Source organism: Plodia interpunctella, chromosome 23 (assembly GCF_027563975.2).
Source record: "Plodia interpunctella isolate USDA-ARS_2022_Savannah chromosome 23, ilPloInte3.2, whole genome shotgun sequence".
NCBI lineage: Eukaryota > Metazoa > Arthropoda > Insecta > Lepidoptera > Pyralidae > Plodia > Plodia interpunctella.
In genome coordinates, this window is record NC_071316.1 from 1,144,093 (window position 1) to 1,163,904 (window position 19,812).

The following is a 19,812-nucleotide window of genomic DNA, read 5'->3' on the forward strand; positions in this document are numbered from 1 at the left end:
CTTATTATACGCCCACTTCTGGGCCCATCCGACAGGCGTGTCCCGCCGTGTCCCATTACATACGCGCCAAATTTTTCAGTTTTTATATACATTGCTAGTTTTTCATTGCGATAAATAAAAGCTCATTTACAAACAACGCGATCTCCCATCGGCATTGAGTTTAGCGATTGTGTGTAGACGGCATCTGCTAAGGCCATTTTGGTTTTGTATATTTTTTTATGTATATATATATATAATTTGTTTTGTTTAAATTTTTATTTTGTCCACAGACGAAAACAGAGATTTCAACAGTCATTCAGAAGACGATGTGAAGAGACAAAGGAGTCACTATAATGGTGACCAGATATATTCAAATGTAAGTTAGCAATTTTGCCGAGTATGCGTTTAAGTCGTATGCATTTGAGTCGTGAATAGTAAGGGCCAATTTACAATGAATTTGGGTAAGCAGGTTGATGTACTGCAGACTGTGTATAGTTCTAATTATGGAATAAAAAGCTTTGGCAGCTCGAGAGGCATCTGCATTACCATGGTTTAACGTCAGGCAAACGGCCCATCGTAAAACATCCAGACTGATCTTCAAAATGATTAGCCTTCATCAAGATTTCATAGCCGTTAAAGCTCAGGATAATAAATGTATTCTCCTGTGCTTTAGTATTCAGATGAGATAAAGAGGTATCAGTAAGCAGTAATATTTTATCCCTTCTAGGAATTTAACCTCTATGGGGGAAATACAATCGAAAATTGCTAGTTAATCCAAAGCCGACGTTAACGTCCTCCTCGTTAGCAATTAATTGAAACACGTGTGATTCGGCGCGAATTGGCGGGTAAACCGGCGCCATCTTGTTTTCTGAATAATGGCGGCGGTTCCGCCATTTTGTGCCAGAGACAACAGGAAGCGGAGATTACATTGTCTATAAAATAGTGTAGGAGACAAAGTCTTTTCCGGGGACCGAAATTTCCAGCATACGTTGTAATTGACAACAGTATAGTTTGGAAAGTTCTAGGTTGGATTCTCAGCTTCTTTAGAGTGATTTTCGATGTTCTACTGGCAGTGTCAGTCATAATATGAAACGTAATTTTTTTTAAACTAAATTTATTTATTATATTTTTCGCTTAAATCATAAAAACGAGATTGAATTAATAAATATCATTCTTACGATTAGTCCACATAATTCAAGACTATTTACCTACTAGCAAATGCTGAACGGAGACTTAGTTTTCCCACAATTTTTTGTTCTATTTAAGAAAAACATTGACAATATTTTTTGTTTATTTTCGTAGCGAATAAACTATGTTTTATAATACATACAATCGGATTTCTCTTGCAGCTTTGGTCATCATCAAAATGGAGTCTAAAGGACGAATACAAACTGCTATCTGAGCTCGGCGGCGCGGCGGGCGGGGCGACGGGCTACTACGAAAACTTGTTCGATGCCCCGTACGAGCATGCAGCACATCCACACTACACACCACATTCTGGTATGTTTACATAAAATAGTACCTTTATTCTATCAAAAAATTACTGGAACTATAATTTCTTCATTTTCTTCTATTTTTGACGACCTCTGTGGCGCAGTGGTAAAGTTCTTGCGACTGAACCGAGAGGTCCCGGGTTCGATCCCCGGTCTGGTCATGATGGAAAATGATCTTTTTCTGATTGGCCCGGGTCTTGGATGTCTATATATGTATTTGTTATAAAATATAGTATCGTTGAGTTAGTATCCCATAACACAAGTCTCGAACTTACTTTGGGGCTAGCTCAATCTGTGTGATTAGTCCTAATATATTTATTCTATTTATTATTTATTTATTCTAACTTTATCTACTTCTAGCTCGTGTCTACGTCACACCTTTTCTTAAATACATCACCCCATCGTGTCTTTGCTCTTCCTTTCTTTTTTTCCATTTCTAGTAAGGCAAGTTTACATAAATAGACAATATTACTATCACGCCTATTTCCCATAAGATTGACTACTGATTTCCATATGTCACACTGCGTGCCAGACGTTAAGCGTCTTTGGCAATGCCTATTGCCTATAAGCTGTTCAGGTTTTTGTCACTATCTGTGAGATATTGTCACGGGAAGATATTAAATTAGTCTCTTCTGGAGCCATGCTAACGTTTATTATTTCTCTCTTTCTCTCATTTAAACGTTTTCTGGGTTACTTCCCAGCCGTTGAGCGTCATAGCTCAGGTTTTTCCTACATTTTCGTCTCCAGTACGCAAGGTCGTCGGCATCACTAGTTCTGTTGAACGTAATGTTCTGAACATTGGCACGGCTATTATCGATTGTCGTTATAATTTCTCATGTACCATAAGAATTGTGTATTTCTAATTGTCTATTTGTTTATAAAACGTGATTGCTTTGAAGGTCATGTAGATTTGAATGTTAACGATCCACGCGACCGCAGCAGTACAATAAACCAAAGAATCTGAGAACAGTTAGCTAATCATAATGCACTTGGTGACACCGCAGCCTTTTAGTGCATAACTGATACTAGTAATAGAAGTAATGATGCCAGTGATGGAAACTATGGTTCTGACATCCGCTACGTAGTCACGAATGTGGCTGTTTTAAAGGTCATGATTGAATTGGTATACGTAATCATAGAACACTTTAGGGTCAAAGTTAATTTGCTATCATGTTTACTTCTTTGACAATTTTGACATTTGAAAAATGGTAAAATTATGCAAAAGATGATCTGAAATCTTCTGATTATGTACATATTTTTATTAGTTTTCTAAGGATAGTAAAAGATTTCGGAAACAATTTATCAATACCTATTTATTTGCAAAAATATATTACTGATAATGTAATTTTTATAATAGGTTCACTCTATATCATAACCTATGGATGTCTTACAAGATAATAAGTGACACAGCCTGGGCAGAGGATAGGCACCTATAGCATTCCTAAGGAGGGTAATGTCGGTTAACCAAAATAAAGCAAGAAAGAAAATATGGACTCGGAATTCTTCCCTGATACCTTCAATAGATAGAAATAAATTATCATAATACAAAAACCTAAAAGCAAATATTACTAGAGTTTATTTTTCTTCGATACCACAAATTAGCGTTGGCTATAAATTAAAATTGATACATTCAATGGTATATTCCCCTGTGATAATAACAGAAACAAAACGCGCTCATTACAAGGTAACCGCAACTGTTTGCGGTGGGTCCTGGGAAGCTGTCTATTACGTTTATTTTGTTATTGTTGAAATGTTAATTGGTAAGCAATTTGTTTTAAACATTATACCCGATCCCGTCATCATTCTGAGTGATACAAATAATAAGTTTTCAAAAATCATAACTGTTTATTTCTGACAGTTTCGAGTATTTAGTCAGCAAGCTGATGCTGTGCAAAAATAGGTGCATTTTAATTTTATCTAATATATTTTTTGATATAACATGAATAAAGGTAATTACGGTAACATTGTGTCCATTATATTTTATCCCGGTAGAGTAATTGAAACATACATTCACATATTTATTAATTTCTTGCTTGTCTAATACTATATGATTATGTAGACGTTATTATCTTCAACCACTAATAATAATATTTGCCATGTGAGTACACTGTACTCGTACCATAGATAAAAGAATTAATTTCATCTATGACTCATACCAATATAATAGGTGGACCTAAGTATAGTATTTCTTCTAAGTGATTTACTGCTTGAACAAAAAACTCAGAAAATATAGGCATAATATTAAAGCCCAACTCAAAGCGTTCATTCAGAAATCAGTCCTTTACAAAGTTATTATTGAATCATTTCTTGTCAGACATTTGACGTTATCGTCATTGGATTGACAATTTAGATTTGTTCTGATATCAACAACAATACAAACCACCTGATCTAGAGGTCAGTGATCCATCAACCACATCCTCTTGTGAATGGAGCCCTATTCACCCTCTCAGTAACCTGATGCTGTAATACTATCTCCTTCTATCTCCGCTAGACAAATGTTTTGCGGTTTTGTCTTTTCGGTATCTTCCCGACGGCTAATTGGGTTTGGATTTGAGATAAATTTAGATATTGATACATATTCTCATGAATTAGCGTTGAGATGAAGTATTAAATCACAGACGGTCTTGTTTTCATACTTTGGTAGTAAATAAATCGAACAAAAACAAATATTTATGCATCGCATATTTTCAATTGAATTAGGTACCGGAAGGAGATATTTGCGACTAGTGCTGGCTTGTTATATTTGAAGATGGAGGTATCCTCAGTCATATTAATTTGTTTTTTGGTGTTGTGAAATAAAACTAAACGTGCTGTTGCAAAGTTCATTGAATATCTTTATTCATTCCATTAGTTTCAAAATCAAGCACATTATTGAAAATAGTGTATAATATACATAAATGATTAAAAGTAAGAACTAGATAATAATATTGATGATATTAAAATTTAATTATATATGCATAGTTTAGTAAACAGATTGCATGTTCAAAATAGACCAAACGGGAAATTGAGATCGTTCAGAAAGGATTTAATGTATATTTTTTGCCACAGCCACGAATGACTCAACGGGTTCCAACGGGGGTGCGGGAGGGGAGCCCCCCTCAGCAGCGGCGAGTCCTGACGCGGCTGCCCTGGTGGTGCTACAACCACCGGCACCACCATATCCACCCTACGCTCATTATGATGGTAAGTTACCTTCAAACTTTTTACAAAACAAAAAAAAACAAGTGCTCTTCTAATTTTCTGCCTTTTACCCCCCATTATCTTTATGCGTTACTACTTATATTTTGGATACTAGCGGCCCGTCCCGACTTCGCTCGACAAGTATAAAAAAATACCTGAATAAAAAAACACCTGAACGTTTCATCTATCTCTGCAAGGTAGAGTAGTTTTTGAGTTTATTCGACGAAAAACAAAAATACAAATATTTTCTGTTTATATTATTAGTATGGATATATTTTATAGTCGGTGGAAAATCTGGGAGAATAATATAGAACATTGTAATGAGATTTTGTTTTAAATTACTTAAAATAACGGAATTAAGACTATAAAAGAAGTGTCATATGCAGCATGACAAAAGAAAATTAACTCGATAAAACAATATTCACATTTCCCTAAAAACGGAACACCAAAACGTAAGCCAACAATTGAAAAGCCCCATTCACGATTCGCGAGCAATAAAGACATCAAGCCGCGGCGAGATAAAACAATGAAAGCAAAAAACAAAAGTGGCCGAACAGAAAAACAGTTGAGGAATCACGATGAAAAAAACGACAATGACTCTAGGAAAGCTTTCGACAAAGTCGAGCACGCCACTTCGAGCCACTTCGGGGAAATCTAATTTTCTCCTTGGACCGTCTTTCTACTCAATGTTATAACATCATAAAATTCATACAGAACCACAGAGTTTTCGTACTTATGCATATCAAAGGGAGATGCTAAAATGGGGTACCGCAAGGGCCCTACTTGGGGACGCCGTCTCTTTATGATTTTGGTCTTTAATCTACCGCAATCTGCTTATCCCGGGCGGGGGGAGAGGGGAGGCAGACATCTTTAATAGCTCATTCGGGGCTCTATGCAAATAATTTTAGAGGGGGGAGGGGTGGAAATCATACGGGCTTTGTCTGGAATGGGTAACGAAGCGAAACACGAGTCTGTGATGCGACAGAAGTGCTTCAGAGTACTTCAAACGGGTTTGTAGGCTTATTTCGGTTATAAATATTAAACTGTCACTCTGGAGGGAGTGGGAGGTTGTCTGAGAGTGGTTACGCGTATAAAGCTCGTTATGTTGCGTGAGGGCGGTCCTAGGATGTACTTTTATATACTCATCCTTATAGGCGTGTCGGTGTTAATGTCTCGAAGATGATGGTTGACTTTTCGCTGGAATAGACTTTGAAATAATGTAATAAATATAACATGTTATGTTTTGTTGTGCACAAATAAATTAATAAAATGCAGAATCACAAAATCTGTGTTTAAAAAAACACAGATTTTGTAAAATATAAATAAAAATATTTAAATTAAAATTTTGCGACGCCAAATTAATTTTTGATCCTTCCTTGATATTATAAACAGAAATAATACCGGCACTTCGTTATCTGTTACAGAATAGATAAAGCCAATAGTCGTGAGATTAAAAAAGTTGATTGCTTAGTAGTTGCGCCCCGGGACTCTCCACACATACGAATTTCCAGATACAAACCCAATGTGGTGATACAGGAGGTTACTACAAGTAGTGTATTTCTCAAAATGCATTTCGTTACGATCACTGCTGAGAAGAAATGCCGAAAGAAACTCATTTAAGCAACGTTAGTCCTTAACATGCCAAAAGGGTTTACCATCATATTTTTTCAATTCATAAGAAGCTAAATTGTGTGTAATATGTTTTAAAAATAAATTGATTAAATACACACAAAATGGACATCATAAAATAAACTTATGTAAGTGCGATGTACACACATAGATCTTCTGCAGCTCATTGCAGTTTACGCGGTGAAAAACCATATTAATACATTCTAAGTGATTCGAGCTCAACAAATATCTTTCCAATTTCCAGGCACAACAACACTAGCAAGTGAATACGCGTATGCAGCACCATACTCTCAGTACTCGCCGTATGGAGGGCCCTACACGCACTCCGCTGCCACGGGCTTATTGTCCAAGTGGTAAGTATTTGTATCATACGGAACCTTTATTGGTGATAATATGAAAAAAAAAACAGATATAAACCCGTCTGATAGTGAAAACCGTATAAAAATCGTAAGCGTCGTTCAGAATCTAATGCAAGAGGCAGAGGAAAGTTGCTTTTTTGCTAAACCCATTAAGAGCGACTGGTAAGATAGAGTGGAACTCTGTAGTGATAACTATAAAATCCTAACTATAATATTATAAATGCGAAAGTATGTTTGTTTGTTACCTCATCACGCTCTATCTACTTAACCAATATTGTTGAAATTTCATACATGCAGATTGAAGTAGGGCGAAGGACATACGCTACCTTTCATTCCGGAAAAATAACTGTTTCCGTGGGGAATTAAGAAAAATAATCGATTTCTACAGTCAACAGTGAATCATACCCACCAATACCCATTCAATAAAATTGCGATTGTGATGCTCCGGCACAGTTATGCACGATAGACAAGTCTACATAGAAACCTACTTTACTGTTCGAGAAATTAGCTTTAACGCCCAGGATATATTTAAAGAAAGAACTATCATTTAATGATGTATTAGTAAAAACATACCGTAATAAATTTTGGCTTCAATTATATGCCCGGCCACCTGCCTGACATCAACCTTCCTTGGGAATTATATGTAGCTTTTAAGAATGTTGGTGGAATGAAGAAATTCACTCAAACATGAATACTGATTACAACAGTTATTTTTTTTACAATCCTTATGAAACATGCGCGTAAATTACTTTCGAAATTTAATCGTGTACCATAAAATTACAACAGTAATAAATACAGCCAAGAGTGAATTGGTCACCTTTAAAGTCCGGTAGATTTTCCATTTCAAACGATCGTACCATTTAACAACCACTGGAAAATAAATGGTGTTGTGTATTGAATAAATCTGTGCGTTTTATCACGGCGTACCTCAGGGAGGTGTGTTAGCACCTGCGTGTTTTATGGACGGTCTTTAAACGCTTTTAAATTGCGGTCAATCGGTGATTCTACGTTTAAAGAAACAAATGGTGGTTCTTTCCATAGCACGTTTTTGCTTTAAACCAGCATTAATATTTTATTTTATTTTTTTGAGATAAATTTATTGATTATAAATAAATACTAATCGTAACTGTAGATTATAGCAAGCTGGGATAGTAGTCAATACTTATTTGTCGAATCGTGTAATTAATTTATTAGTTACTGAAACTTTATTTTTTATTTTTTTATCGTGGCCTCTGATCATAACATTCTTAAAGTAGGTACATGTATATAGCTATAACTAAACTCGATATAAATAAAATATTTCAAAATTTGGATTTTAATGTTTTTAAATTTTTTCACCAAGCCTTCCGATTCCATATCAAAACAAACTATAAAAATTTACAAATCAGTAAGCAATTCTATTTACCGAATAAAACACTTATGAGATCAATGGATAAACTACCATCAAATAGTCTCAAAAGCGGCAGATCAAACGTATGGGGTACACAATAAATCGATCAGTCACAGGATTTTTGTATCTATTCCAATGGAGCAAGTGTCATTTTAAATCCACTGTTTGATCGGAACTGATTTATTTTCGAATCCTGTATACCTTTTCCATTTTACACGCGAACAGCTGCAGTAACAGGTACCTCTAGAATTTTATAATAATTATTATCATGCTTCGAGTTCATTTTTATTAATTTATTAACTATATATTTTGACGACCTCGGTGGCGCAGTGGTAAGGTTCTTGCCACTGAACCGAGAGGTCCCGGGTTCGATCCCCGGTCGGGTCATGATGGAAAATGATCTTTTTCTGATTGGCCCGGGTCTTGGATGTTTATTTATATATGTATTTGTTATAAAATATAGTATCGTTTATTATTAGTTAATATCCTATTATAACACAAGTTTCGAACTTACTTTGGGGTTAGCTCAATCTGTGTGAATTGTCCTAATAAAAAAAAATATATATATATATTAACTAGTTTTTGCCCGCTGCTTCGCCCGCGTGAATTTCCCATGGGAACAAATATTTTTCTGTGACGAAAGGTACCCTATGTCCTTCTCCATATTTCAAACTACATGTGTGCAAATTTCGAGAAGATTGGTTGAGTAGATAAAGCGTGAAGGGGTAACAAAAAAGCAAACTCACTTTCGCATTTATAGGAGTTTGTTGCACGAAATCATAAAAAAAAATATTTTGTATAATTGTACAATCGGTAGATAATAATCACAATTATATAAAATAGGTTTATATCTATCTATCTATCTACATCCACGTTGATCAAATAATATACAGCTTTACAAAAGATAGATTCTCTACTAAACAACCTAATCTAAAAACAATTAGACCAAACAGAGATCAATTTAACCCAGAAGCGATTTTTACTATTATCTATATTATTAATATCATAATTGCGAAAGTATGTTTGTTTGTTTACTCTTCATGCTTTAGCTGCTAAACCGTCAAAATTTTGCATAGGTACTCGTTCATGTGGTTTGAAGTACGAGAAGGTCATAAGGTACCTTTCATCGCGGAAAATTAACGCGGGCGAAGCCGCGGGTAAAAGCCAATCTATAACAATAGTTATATAAATCTTCAAGTATGTCGTTCTTTTTTTTTTTTTTTTTAGTTAAAAATCAACAAATGTATGTTCAAATATGACATTATTAATATCGAAAATATACACTGCAAATTAATAGGTAAGTATTTACACAATTAGTTCCCATAAGAAACCGTCACCGGAGACATACAATTTCATTTCAACGAAGAAACAAACGTGGACGGTATTTTTGCACACACGACCCTTCGAGTCCCCAAGGGCTCAAAACAAAAGGGCGGTGTCGAGCCCTAGGGACCCTACATAACTTACAGGGCATTAAGTTTAAGTGATTCTATCGAGAACACTTTTAAAGTCCTCTTTGCCGTGATTTCTGGCTCTATTAAAGTGAATGTACCTAGTTGTTTTTGTATACAATTGGATTTAACAGGACGATCACCAGCACCATGCATTTTTTTATACTAGCTGTTGCGCGCGGCTTCGCACACGTTAATTTTCCGGGCAGAAAGATACCCTATGACCTTCTCCATATTTTAAAAAAATTCAAGCAGATTGGTTTAGTAGATAGAGCGTGACGAGGAAATAAACAAACAAATATTTACTTACGCATTTATAATATTAGTTAGGATGAGCGAAGACTACAAAACTATTGATAACTAGCTTTCACCCGCGGCTTCGCTCGCGTTTGTTTCGTGCGTCCTCATAGCTTGTCATTGCATTGTCAATATCTCGAGTTCTAAGCAACGTATCACTATGTAACCTATACCAGATTTTAGGTTAGACTATCCACTATACAACTGTGAAAATCGCATTCGATTCCGTTCAGTAAAATTTTATGTTATGCGCGAAGAAACATTAAAAATGTTTTGACTTCAATTAGTCCCATAAATATTATCATTATTATTTTTCTTTCATATCTCTCGTGTATATGTATACATAGCCCATTTACAGTTATTATATGTAATAGTATTTGAATAACATTTAAAAAAATGCTGGCCAAACACATAATCTTAAATATACCTATCTAAACGTTACCTGATAAGGTGTGAGTGAATTATTGCACTTGACTTGATATCTGCTACATAGCAATGATTAATTATATTGTTTTATTTATATACAAGCTAAATACTTTATTGTGTAACTTTTAGCCAACGAACAAATATATAATATTGTAAAATTAATTTAAGTTTTCATGTAAGTGACAAATTGTCTTAATGAGAAGAGTCTTTAAACCCAATAAAATAATGAAATAAACATTTGATTTGCTACGTAATGGATTCTATTGAAAATTATTATAGATTCAAATATAGTTACAATTTACTACACGGATTTTGGATAGCAGTTAGACAGTTTTCGGTTTAGTAAATTGTGGAATGAGTCCATTGTGATCCTATGAAATTCTTTATTTAGCTTAATTTGTTTGGATTATTGTTTAGTTTTCGCTCATAAATAAAAGTGATAATTGATAGAAATATACCAATGTATAGAACAATTCTAATTAATTTGCTTAGATTTATTATATTGAACTGTACTAAAAATTTGTTAATTATTAAATTATTATCCATGTTTAAGAGGTTTTTTTTCAGTAAATCTTTTTTGATAAAGCTTCAATTTTCAGATATCAACGGACGCCGTGCGAGCAATAGCTGTCGGCGAGCCACAACGAACAAATAAATCATAAGTGATAAACACACAGACACTAATACATAAAACAAAACCTGGTGAGAATCTTAGTTTAAAAAATACATAGAAAATTTCTGACGTGTACAACTTATGTTCAACTTTATTTACGTCTGTCGGTCAGTAAGTTGCTTTCTCATATTGTAAAAAAAATATTCATAATAATTTAAATGTTACAACATTCATTTGTACTCATTATTGTTAAAATCAAATGAATGAGAGAGCCAATGTGTTGATTTTCCAATTTATAAATATATGTAATGTACATAAATAAATGTAATTCTAAATGAAATTAAACGTAATTCGTTTAAATGTCATTCGTAGATTAAGATTTTGTTTCTTTTACCTCAACGTAGTTACAAAATAGCCTTTAATTTTTATACATATAAAAAAAAATGTTTCTGAGACTTAAACATATACATATTATTTAAGCTGTCAATGCACAATGTCCTAAAAATTATTTTACTTTCCTATTTTAATTTCGTTATTATAAGTTACATAACTTATTTTTTGTATTGTTAATTAGCTGTATATTTTGATGGTGGGTTATGCACGGATTTGACCACATGTATGGTCAAATGGTTGTACACGAAAATAGTTTTGCATTCATCGTATGACCACACCATTGTTTAATAGGGTTATGAGTGAGAATATATAGAAAATTGAGACAAATATTGTAGATGAGAAAAACAGAGCACGGCTTATATAAGAAGTCATTAGAATAGAACAAATATGGACAAAGGAGAAATAATCCTTTTAATAATGAATATCAAATTATACCAATCAACCAATTCGCTCTGGCCTCGTGGTCCGTCTTCCTTTGTCCTGCCGATCGGATAACATGAACTTTTTTCCCTGTTGGTTCGATTAATCGGACTGGAAGGAATTGTAATTCCGCTAGTATTCCCGGTCGTACTAAATGAACTTATTTTCCGTGTTGATTCGATTAACTTGGGTGTGTATATTATTAACGAACTTTAAAACAGTAACAGTAAATGCTCAAACCCCCAAAAATCACAATATCAAACCCTTTAGATTATATCAATCATTCAATATAATTTTATATCTGTCATATAACTACATATTAAAGCGATACATTTTTTTTCAATTTAAAAACATTATTTTGTTCCTCTTTTTTATTTGACCACACTCATGGTCAACTCCGTGTGGTCAAATTAGTGAATAACCTTGACGATGTGCTTGAAATCAACAAAGATGCAGAACTCAACGGTTTTATGTATTTAGATGATGTGAAATTACTCGAGATTACTATCATTTTTTTTTACTTTTTTAAAAAGTATTAGTTTCTAGTTTACGCATACAGTATTGATATAAATAGACATATATTTTACATGTACTGTATGAGATAAAATTAATATATAAATTTGATATGTTCAAAGCTGTTTTTCAAAATGTTATTTTCTTTTTTTATATTGAAATGTCTTATCGGTTCCGTCCATTATTTTTTATTATATTATTATTGTGTAATACAATTTTTTTTTGTAAATATTGCCTGAATGTATCCTGTCGCGTTTTCACTAACCGGAAACAGTTTGAAATTACAGAATTTGGAATTATATAAGTACACAATAGAAGTGTCATAGACTCTAGCTATTATGCCTACTGTTCTAAAACTCACTCGCGCCAACAAAAGTGAATTTCCCATATTTGATTTAACTTAATTTTTACTATATAATTTGTGTAATAAGAGATTATTTATTTATCTTTTAAAATACTGTCAATTATTAAAAATAAAACATAACATATTCCGCTAATACTAGGACATTTTTACAATTACAATTATTCATTTTAAATAAATTCTATTTTCTTATTCATACCATATATCTATTTGATATAAACCAAACGGACACTTCTATTGGCTTTTATTCTAAATTCTGTGTTTGAAACGTAATTTTAAACAATCTACATACAGTTTAGAGACACGCCAAAGATTGTGACGTCTTGTAATTCAGTGTTTTATATATATATATATTAGTATGTTTTGTAAAGCAATAAATATCTCGGCAAATATATATATTATGGTGGACCTCTGTATGTATGTGTTGATGTCGATAAATTGTTTTAATAAATACGGGAAATTGGTTTGGACGATTCCTTTTGTAAAAGATGTTTATTGCGGTTCAGAGAGGGAATGCAGAGAGCATAATGGGCACATTTTCACTGAACACGATTCAGGGTAACGCATTTTTGAATAATCTGTTGTTTGTGACATTTCTTTTTTGTTACTCAAACGATTTTGGGGCATACATTTTAATGTGTAAATGTAAGTAATATTTCATAAGAAAAGACTCAAGTAAGATTTTTGACAAATCTTTCTTTCCTTCCGTTAAAATGTCAGACATCTGGAAAATCATTGTGGCACACGGTCAAAAATGTCACTTCTATGTGACTAAATAATTCAATTTCAATTGGTTAACAGTTTTTTATAAAAGTTGTACTTAAGTATTTATAATAGTTTATGAAATTGTTAAATGTCGGGTTTTTGGTTGCTTTATCGTCGTAAATCTGTTGAGCCAAATTCTTGAGTACATGCTCAGTATACAACTATATGTAAAATTTACAGTGAAAAAGAATATAAAATTCTTATCTGTCCACTAGGCTCAAAAGTCTGAATAGGCGATTTCTATAACAATCGGGAAAATATCCAATTTTTTTATATTTTCCCGAAAATGTGAAAATTCTGCTTACGTATATATAAAAAAACCCTGAATTAGCTATTTACGTATATTTATCAAAACTTTTTATTTTATATCAATTTTTAACAATACTTTTTCGTACAGACAACACCGCATCAACATACGCTGGTATGCACGGTAATTTATGTAGCCGACTGTACTTTCACCGTTATCAATCGTATAAATAGAGGTCCACAAAAAGTCTCAATTAAAGCTAAAAATAATAATAATTCGTATTATTTTTCTTATTTATTAAAAGCTTTTCTTTTTTTTGTAAAAGTGCATGCTTTTATAAATAAAAGCATATCGATATAAGTGATACAATGACACAACAAGTCATTGTAATGATAGAACAGTAACGTATAAAGAAATTGTTTAATTTGTAATAAGTATTTGTAAGTCCGACGCACCAGTAAGAAATAAAGGCATATGAATTTATAAAAAAGAACTTTGTTTTTCCCCCAAACTTCCAAATGGGAAAGGAAGATATCCAAATTGGTGGCTATATTAATAACAGTAAATTCCCTACAATAAGCACTAAGATTGTATCGTAGGTCCGATGGCCACAAATGTACATACGAACACATCACCGTCATCAGAAATATCGTCATATACACAGGGTTACTGGTATCTAACGCATAACCTTCCAAAGGCGCATAAGGTACATAGAGACTAACATCTTTTGTTCTACGACTTTTGTCTAAACGTAATAAACACAAAAAAAACATTTTTAGTTTCAATGTTGTTTCTATAAAACGTTAACTCTATGTTCGATTCCGCTTCATAATGCTTGAAAAACATAGAGTTAAGATGTGTAGAATCGCAAATTAGCAAATTAGATTGTTTTTTTTTTTTTTTTTATGTATGAAAAAAATAAACTACGAATCACGAAAAGTCGTAGAATAAAAGTTGCTTGTTTTGATGTACCCAAGTAGTCTTTAGGAGATTTTGCGTTTGATACCAGTAACCTTGTATACTGGTCTAAATTAACATAATTTATCTGCTATTGTGACTGGAAGAGAAAAAAGTTACGTGATGTGCCAAATAAATACACTTAATTAAAATGTTAAGGTTTATAGTTATTACTAAGTGACTTTATCACTTTAACGTTTTCACACCTGTGCTTTATCACTACATATACTTACACTACATAGGTATATACTGCATTTTGACGACCTCGGTGGCGCAGTGGTAAAGTGCTTGCCTCCGAACCGAGAGGTACCGGCTTCGATCCCCGGTCGGGTCATGATGGAAAATGATCTTTTTCTAATTGGCCCGGGTCTTGGATGTTTATCTATATATGTATTTGTTATAAAATATAGTATCGTTGAGTTAGTATCCCATAACACAAGTCTCGAACTTACTTTGGGGCTAGTTCAATGTGTGTGATTTGTCCTAATATATTTATTTATATATTTATACATATATATATTTATATAATAACCAAAACCCACAATGGAATTAGTAGGTATTCCGTTGTACGATGTACTTATTAAATACATGCCAAAACCATAACATTCGACATTTTTTGCAATCATTAATAACAATGCAGGGTCTACGGATGTATGTAGTCTACTTCAAGCTGGTAATCTACTCCAAGCTCACGACTGAAGACAGTGCATAAGTAGGTATATGGTTTATATTAAGTTGTAAGCGATTTTACTTCTTCATTCCTAGGAATGAAGAAGTAAAATCGCTCGTGTAGAAACAATAGGTTGTCGAACGCTCCAAAAATAATTAAATTTATGGTAGGTACATTTCCGAATTTTTTTTTTTAATTTCATGGCTTGATTGATTGACACGGAATATAATATGTTATAATGATATATGAAACACGGTTCTGTGTGTAACCTAAAATATAAAAGTATATAAATATATTATACATACTTACGGATAAAGTAAATAAAAATTATAAGTAGATATTATAATTTTGTATAAATTTCGCCAATATTAATTTTGAAGTAAAAAGTTTTATCTCTGTCGTCATTTCCGAAAACAAAATAAGAAAAGTCAGATCAATATGTCAAAATTGAAATAGTGTAGACAATCCCATCCCGTGAACAATATTTTGTGAACATGAAAAACCAACAGACATAAATATAAGAATATGTCACCAACATGTAGCTCCGTCAAGAAATAATTACACCAAATGTTATACTATGAATCCTAACAAATACGGCTTTATAGATGATGCTAAGGTACCACGGGTAATAGCTAAATGTCACAGAGGGACCCAAACGAATGAAAATTCTGATAGTTCTCTTAATTCCTCAAAATCAAAGGGCACATCACCACGCAAAGGTTCCTCACAGGACTTGGCAGTAAAAGTCTTTGAATTTAATGAAATAGTACAAGATTCAGATCATCCAGAATTAATAACAATTATCAGGGACTCCTTTTCTGAAGAAACACTTGAACATACTGATGCGCAAACGAAAGACACTACCTCTAATAGATACAGATATTGTAGAGAGGTAATTAAACCGTTTCTTACAAAAGATTATTCTAAAGACTGCCAAAGTTCAGATGACGAAATTATCAAAGACGTTTTGGAATCAGTAGAAAAAGACTATCCAGACTATAAGCCATGTTTTAAAACCTGTAGTACTGGTACAGATAATTGTAAACCGAAGGACTCTGTAACTTCAATAAAACAAAAACAACCAGTTTGTAAAACGAGTAACACGTTTTTTTGTGATAAAGTTGAAGCAAAATCTCCCGCTCAGGCAGAGGTTGGAAGTCTTATTTTTCCTGTCCCATCATCTATACATGCTGAAAACAGCTCATCAGATTGTACTAGCATAAGAAGTATGGATAAGTTTTGCGCACCATCTAAGAATTGCGATAAAGATTCAAATTGTCCGAAAATAAATGCGGATAAGAGAAGAGAGAATAATAATACACCTGATGGCCAATACGACGAGCCATATGATCCGTGTGCGAAACCTAAATGTGAAAAAAAAAATAAAACATGTGAACCAGAAATTCAAACTTGTAAAAAGCCAAGAGCTACTGCGAAAGTACCCTCGCCACCTGTCTGTCCTGAGAACGATGGTCTACCTTGTACACGAAAACTGAAATCTGGCTGTGAAAGTGCGGAAGATTTGAAAGAATTAGAAAAGCAAAGGAGAAGGGCGGCTGCTGGTGCGTGTGGAGGGGCAAGTGCAGGTTCGAGCAAGGTGGACCTCTTTCCTTCGCCTCGTAGCCCTCTAGGGCAAAAGTCTATTATAGATGCACACCGTGAAGCACTTGATACAGTGATGCAGGCTGCGTCTCTTGTGATCTGTAAAGCTTATGATACGACCAAGGACACTGTTAGTTTGATACAAAGCGGAAGTGCAAAACACCTGGAAAAAATTAAAGCATCAAAATCGGAATGTGAAGATATGTGTAACGGGCCGCCACAGCCTCCACCCAAAAAGAAAGATCCGTGTGAGATTTCAAATATCGTTAGCAAGAAAAATCTAATGGAAACGATAGATAAATTGGAGACTTTAGATGCCGAGGATGTATTGCATAAAATGGTTGAGAAAATGGATTCTACCATATCTATGATAAGTGAACATATAGATTTTGATACTATAGCCAATATTTTAAAGAGTGATCAAAAGAATGATTATGATAAACCGACAACTCCTCCCCAAAAATTGAAATTAAGACCTTCACACCATTCTCCAGATGAGCAACCTAGTATAGAGTCTAGTATACATGATAGTATTCAGGCAAATATTAACACTGCTGGCAATGTATTCACAGCTATTAAAAGTAAAATTTTCTCAATTTTCTCTGAGGTAACGAAAGGGACAGATAAGGAGAAACCAGATGAGCAAAGGGAAGATTTCGATGATGAAGACGAAAGTTAATTGGGCATTGATCTATTACGTTGTTATAACAATGAATTATCTATAAAAATTGCACGTCTACTTGCCACTTTTAATTTGTTTGAAAAGAATTAAGTATGCAAGTTTTAAAAAGGTGATAATATTTCCATTTTGCATGTTCGTTAATGCTTAATGGTTTGAGAACGATGAAGTTCTAATTTGAAAGTATTCGTTATAGTCCTATTTTACGTTTATTTAGTTTTTTTATACAAGAAACATAGAAATATATTTAAAAAAGTCACCAACTATTGTTACCTAACGGTACGACAATATACATATTATAAAACAAAACCCTCGGTCTGTCTGTTGGCCATAAACTCAAAAACTACTTCACGGATTCTCATTCGGTTTTCACCAACAAAAAGTGTGATTCCTGCGGAAGCTTCAGGTGTATAATTTATTATATTTTTACGCGAGCGAAGCTAGCACGGGCCGCTAGTTAAAATATAATTATTTAGCAATTTATATACATAGAGTATATAACAATAATTAATTTTCTAAAAAATTGTAGCTGGCCAAATACACGATATTGTTCTTAATTTTTGACGCTTCACAAATATTAACGTCACTACAGTCAGACATCAGCCAACAAAATCGTGCGTAAACGAAATAATGAAAAATTAGACCAGTCGAAATGGCCGACAGCGTACCCTGTGGCAAAAGATGTGGTAAAAAAAAACCAGGGTGTGTAAACATCCCCCCTGTGCCAGTCGACAGGAATAAAGATGACGATAAATTTAACAAGACTTGCCCATGTACCGAAACTATTAACCTCGACTGTTGCGATCCGAATCAACAAAAAAAGAATTGAAATTACATCAAAATTATTATAGTGTTGTAAGTATTTTTACTCTTCATTTATGTATCTAATTCTTACATATTATAAAAATATGTCCCACGAAGCCACCCCTGTCGTGTCTGTCTGTTGCTGAAACACTATACCGGACGGATTTTTGCACAACTTTCACCAAAAAATAAAATAGTGTAACTTCTGAAAAAGGTTTAGGCATAATAATATAATTTAATACATTCACGTTATTATTACTTAAGGTAGACAAAATCGAGATTACGTAACTCCAACTCCAAGTTGACATAATAGAGCTGTACAGCGCGACAGCTTGCATATCGCCTATGAGAAGGTCACCCAAAAATAAACATTAAAACCTTGACTTTACAGCTGTGATGATTTTGATTGTGATTTTACGGCCGCCACCCTGACATCCATCCATCCTCGGGAATGTTATAATTGCCTATCAGCTGCCAAAGCTTAGTCCCTTGTACGAAAACCAGGGGAGGATAAAGAATCGTCACATACTCTATTGAAACCTCAAGTTTTTTTTCAGTCCCAATCATAGACCATGTCGCCTGCACCTGTAAGCCAAAGAGTAGATATCAAGGATTGTCGTAAGGTATTTCCCCCCCACCCCTGTGATCCGCCACCCCCATGCGACCCTACAAAAGACCCCGAAGGAGAATGCACCAAACCATATCTGTGTTATGAAAAAATTAAGAATCCCGAAGACAATGAAGCCAGTAAGTTTAAACTTATTTCCATCTTAACTACAGATACATCAAAAAATGTGAGCTGTTTGCTTCCCGCTCTAGAATTAAACTATTCGCTGATAGCCAGCCGAAAAATCGGAACTTTTGAAATGTTATTAGTAGAAATGCAAACGCTCGACGTTACGCGTGTAACATTTCATGACCACTGTCATATAAAATGTGTCAATTTAAGCAGCATATGATGATTTATTTTGCACTTTCAGCCCGTTGCAGAGAAGGCGCTTTTTTGTACTCAAAGAAATGTGCCAAAATTGAGCCCCCTCACCCGTGCGATGACCCGCCACCAAAGTGCACAGAAAAATGCAAATACAGAAAGTATGAGTGCAACGAACCCCAGTTGTGTTTGCAAAGAATCAAAAATCCTAATCTCCACCCACCTGAATGTTACGAACCACCTTGCTTGGTAACTGTAACTAAAAATAAGAAGACAGATACATAATTTATGAGTGCTAAAAGACACATTAGTTACATAGAAAAATAAAGACGAATTACATAAAGCTGTACACATCAAAACACGTGCCTCAGAGATAACAAAACTATAGGGTTACTCTTCAGTACTACTCTCTCCACTTATTTCGTTTTGATAGACCTAATGTTTTATTAGTTTCATATAAAGCATTAAATAAACTAAATTACCATTATTCAGCATAATAATCTGAAATAATCTGAATGCCTTCACTGGCTTTCTTTATAAAATGATAAAGAGGGCCAGTAAATACTAACAAGCTCTAAAATTGTAACTAACAATTTTGCCCGTGTTCATAAAAGAAAATTGTAATTATATAGCAATAAACCATGGTATAACAA

The 19,812-nt window shown here is 33.8% G+C and overlaps 3 protein-coding genes across 7 annotated transcripts in view; all 3 read left to right on the forward strand.

Annotated features, from left to right (window-relative positions):
* sv (shaven) overlaps window positions 1-13,203 on the forward strand; it is a 105,816-nt gene extending 92,613 nt beyond the window's left edge. For all 5 annotated transcript variants that reach the window (XM_053763125.1, XM_064436774.1, XM_053763123.1 and 2 more), the window contains 5 exons: window positions 270-355; window positions 1,329-1,479; window positions 4,521-4,655; window positions 6,526-6,634; window positions 10,804-13,203. In XM_053763125.1, coding sequence (XP_053619100.1) covers window positions 270-355; window positions 1,329-1,479; window positions 4,521-4,655; window positions 6,526-6,634; window position 10,804 — 482 coding nt within the window. In that variant the 3' untranslated portion in view covers window positions 10,805-13,203. The remainder of the gene's footprint in view (window positions 1-269; window positions 356-1,328; window positions 1,480-4,520; window positions 4,656-6,525; window positions 6,635-10,803) is intronic.
* A 2,373-nt stretch (window positions 13,204-15,576) lies between these two features.
* Window positions 15,577-17,478, forward strand: LOC128680215 (uncharacterized). Its single transcript, XM_053763192.1, has one exon. It carries the CDS (start codon window positions 15,721-15,723, stop codon window positions 17,422-17,424), a length of 1,704 nt encoding a protein of 567 aa, XP_053619167.1. The 5' UTR covers window positions 15,577-15,720; the 3' UTR covers window positions 17,425-17,478.
* A 479-nt stretch (window positions 17,479-17,957) lies between these two features.
* LOC128680216 (small proline-rich protein 2B-like) lies at window positions 17,958-19,812 on the forward strand. The gene is made up of 3 exons (XM_053763193.1): window positions 17,958-18,279; window positions 18,786-18,975; window positions 19,209-19,812. The coding sequence occupies exons 2-3, from the start codon at window positions 18,801-18,803 to the stop codon at window positions 19,442-19,444; spliced, it is 411 nt and encodes a 136-aa protein (XP_053619168.1). The 5' UTR covers window positions 17,958-18,279; window positions 18,786-18,800; the 3' UTR covers window positions 19,445-19,812.

Bases quoted from the DNA above. Each gene is read 5' to 3' on its own strand.
- LOC128680215 (XM_053763192.1), top strand. From the start codon at position 15,721: ATGAATCCTAACAAATACGGCTTTATAGATGATGCTAAGGTACCACGG.
- LOC128680216 (XM_053763193.1), top strand. From the start codon at position 18,801: ATGTCGCCTGCACCTGTAAGCCAAAGAGTAGATATCAAGGATTGTCGT. The intron at 18,976-19,208 runs GTAAGTTTAAAC...TTGCACTTTCAG, and splicing joins TCCCGAAGACAATGAAGCCA to CCCGTTGCAGAGAAGGCGCT.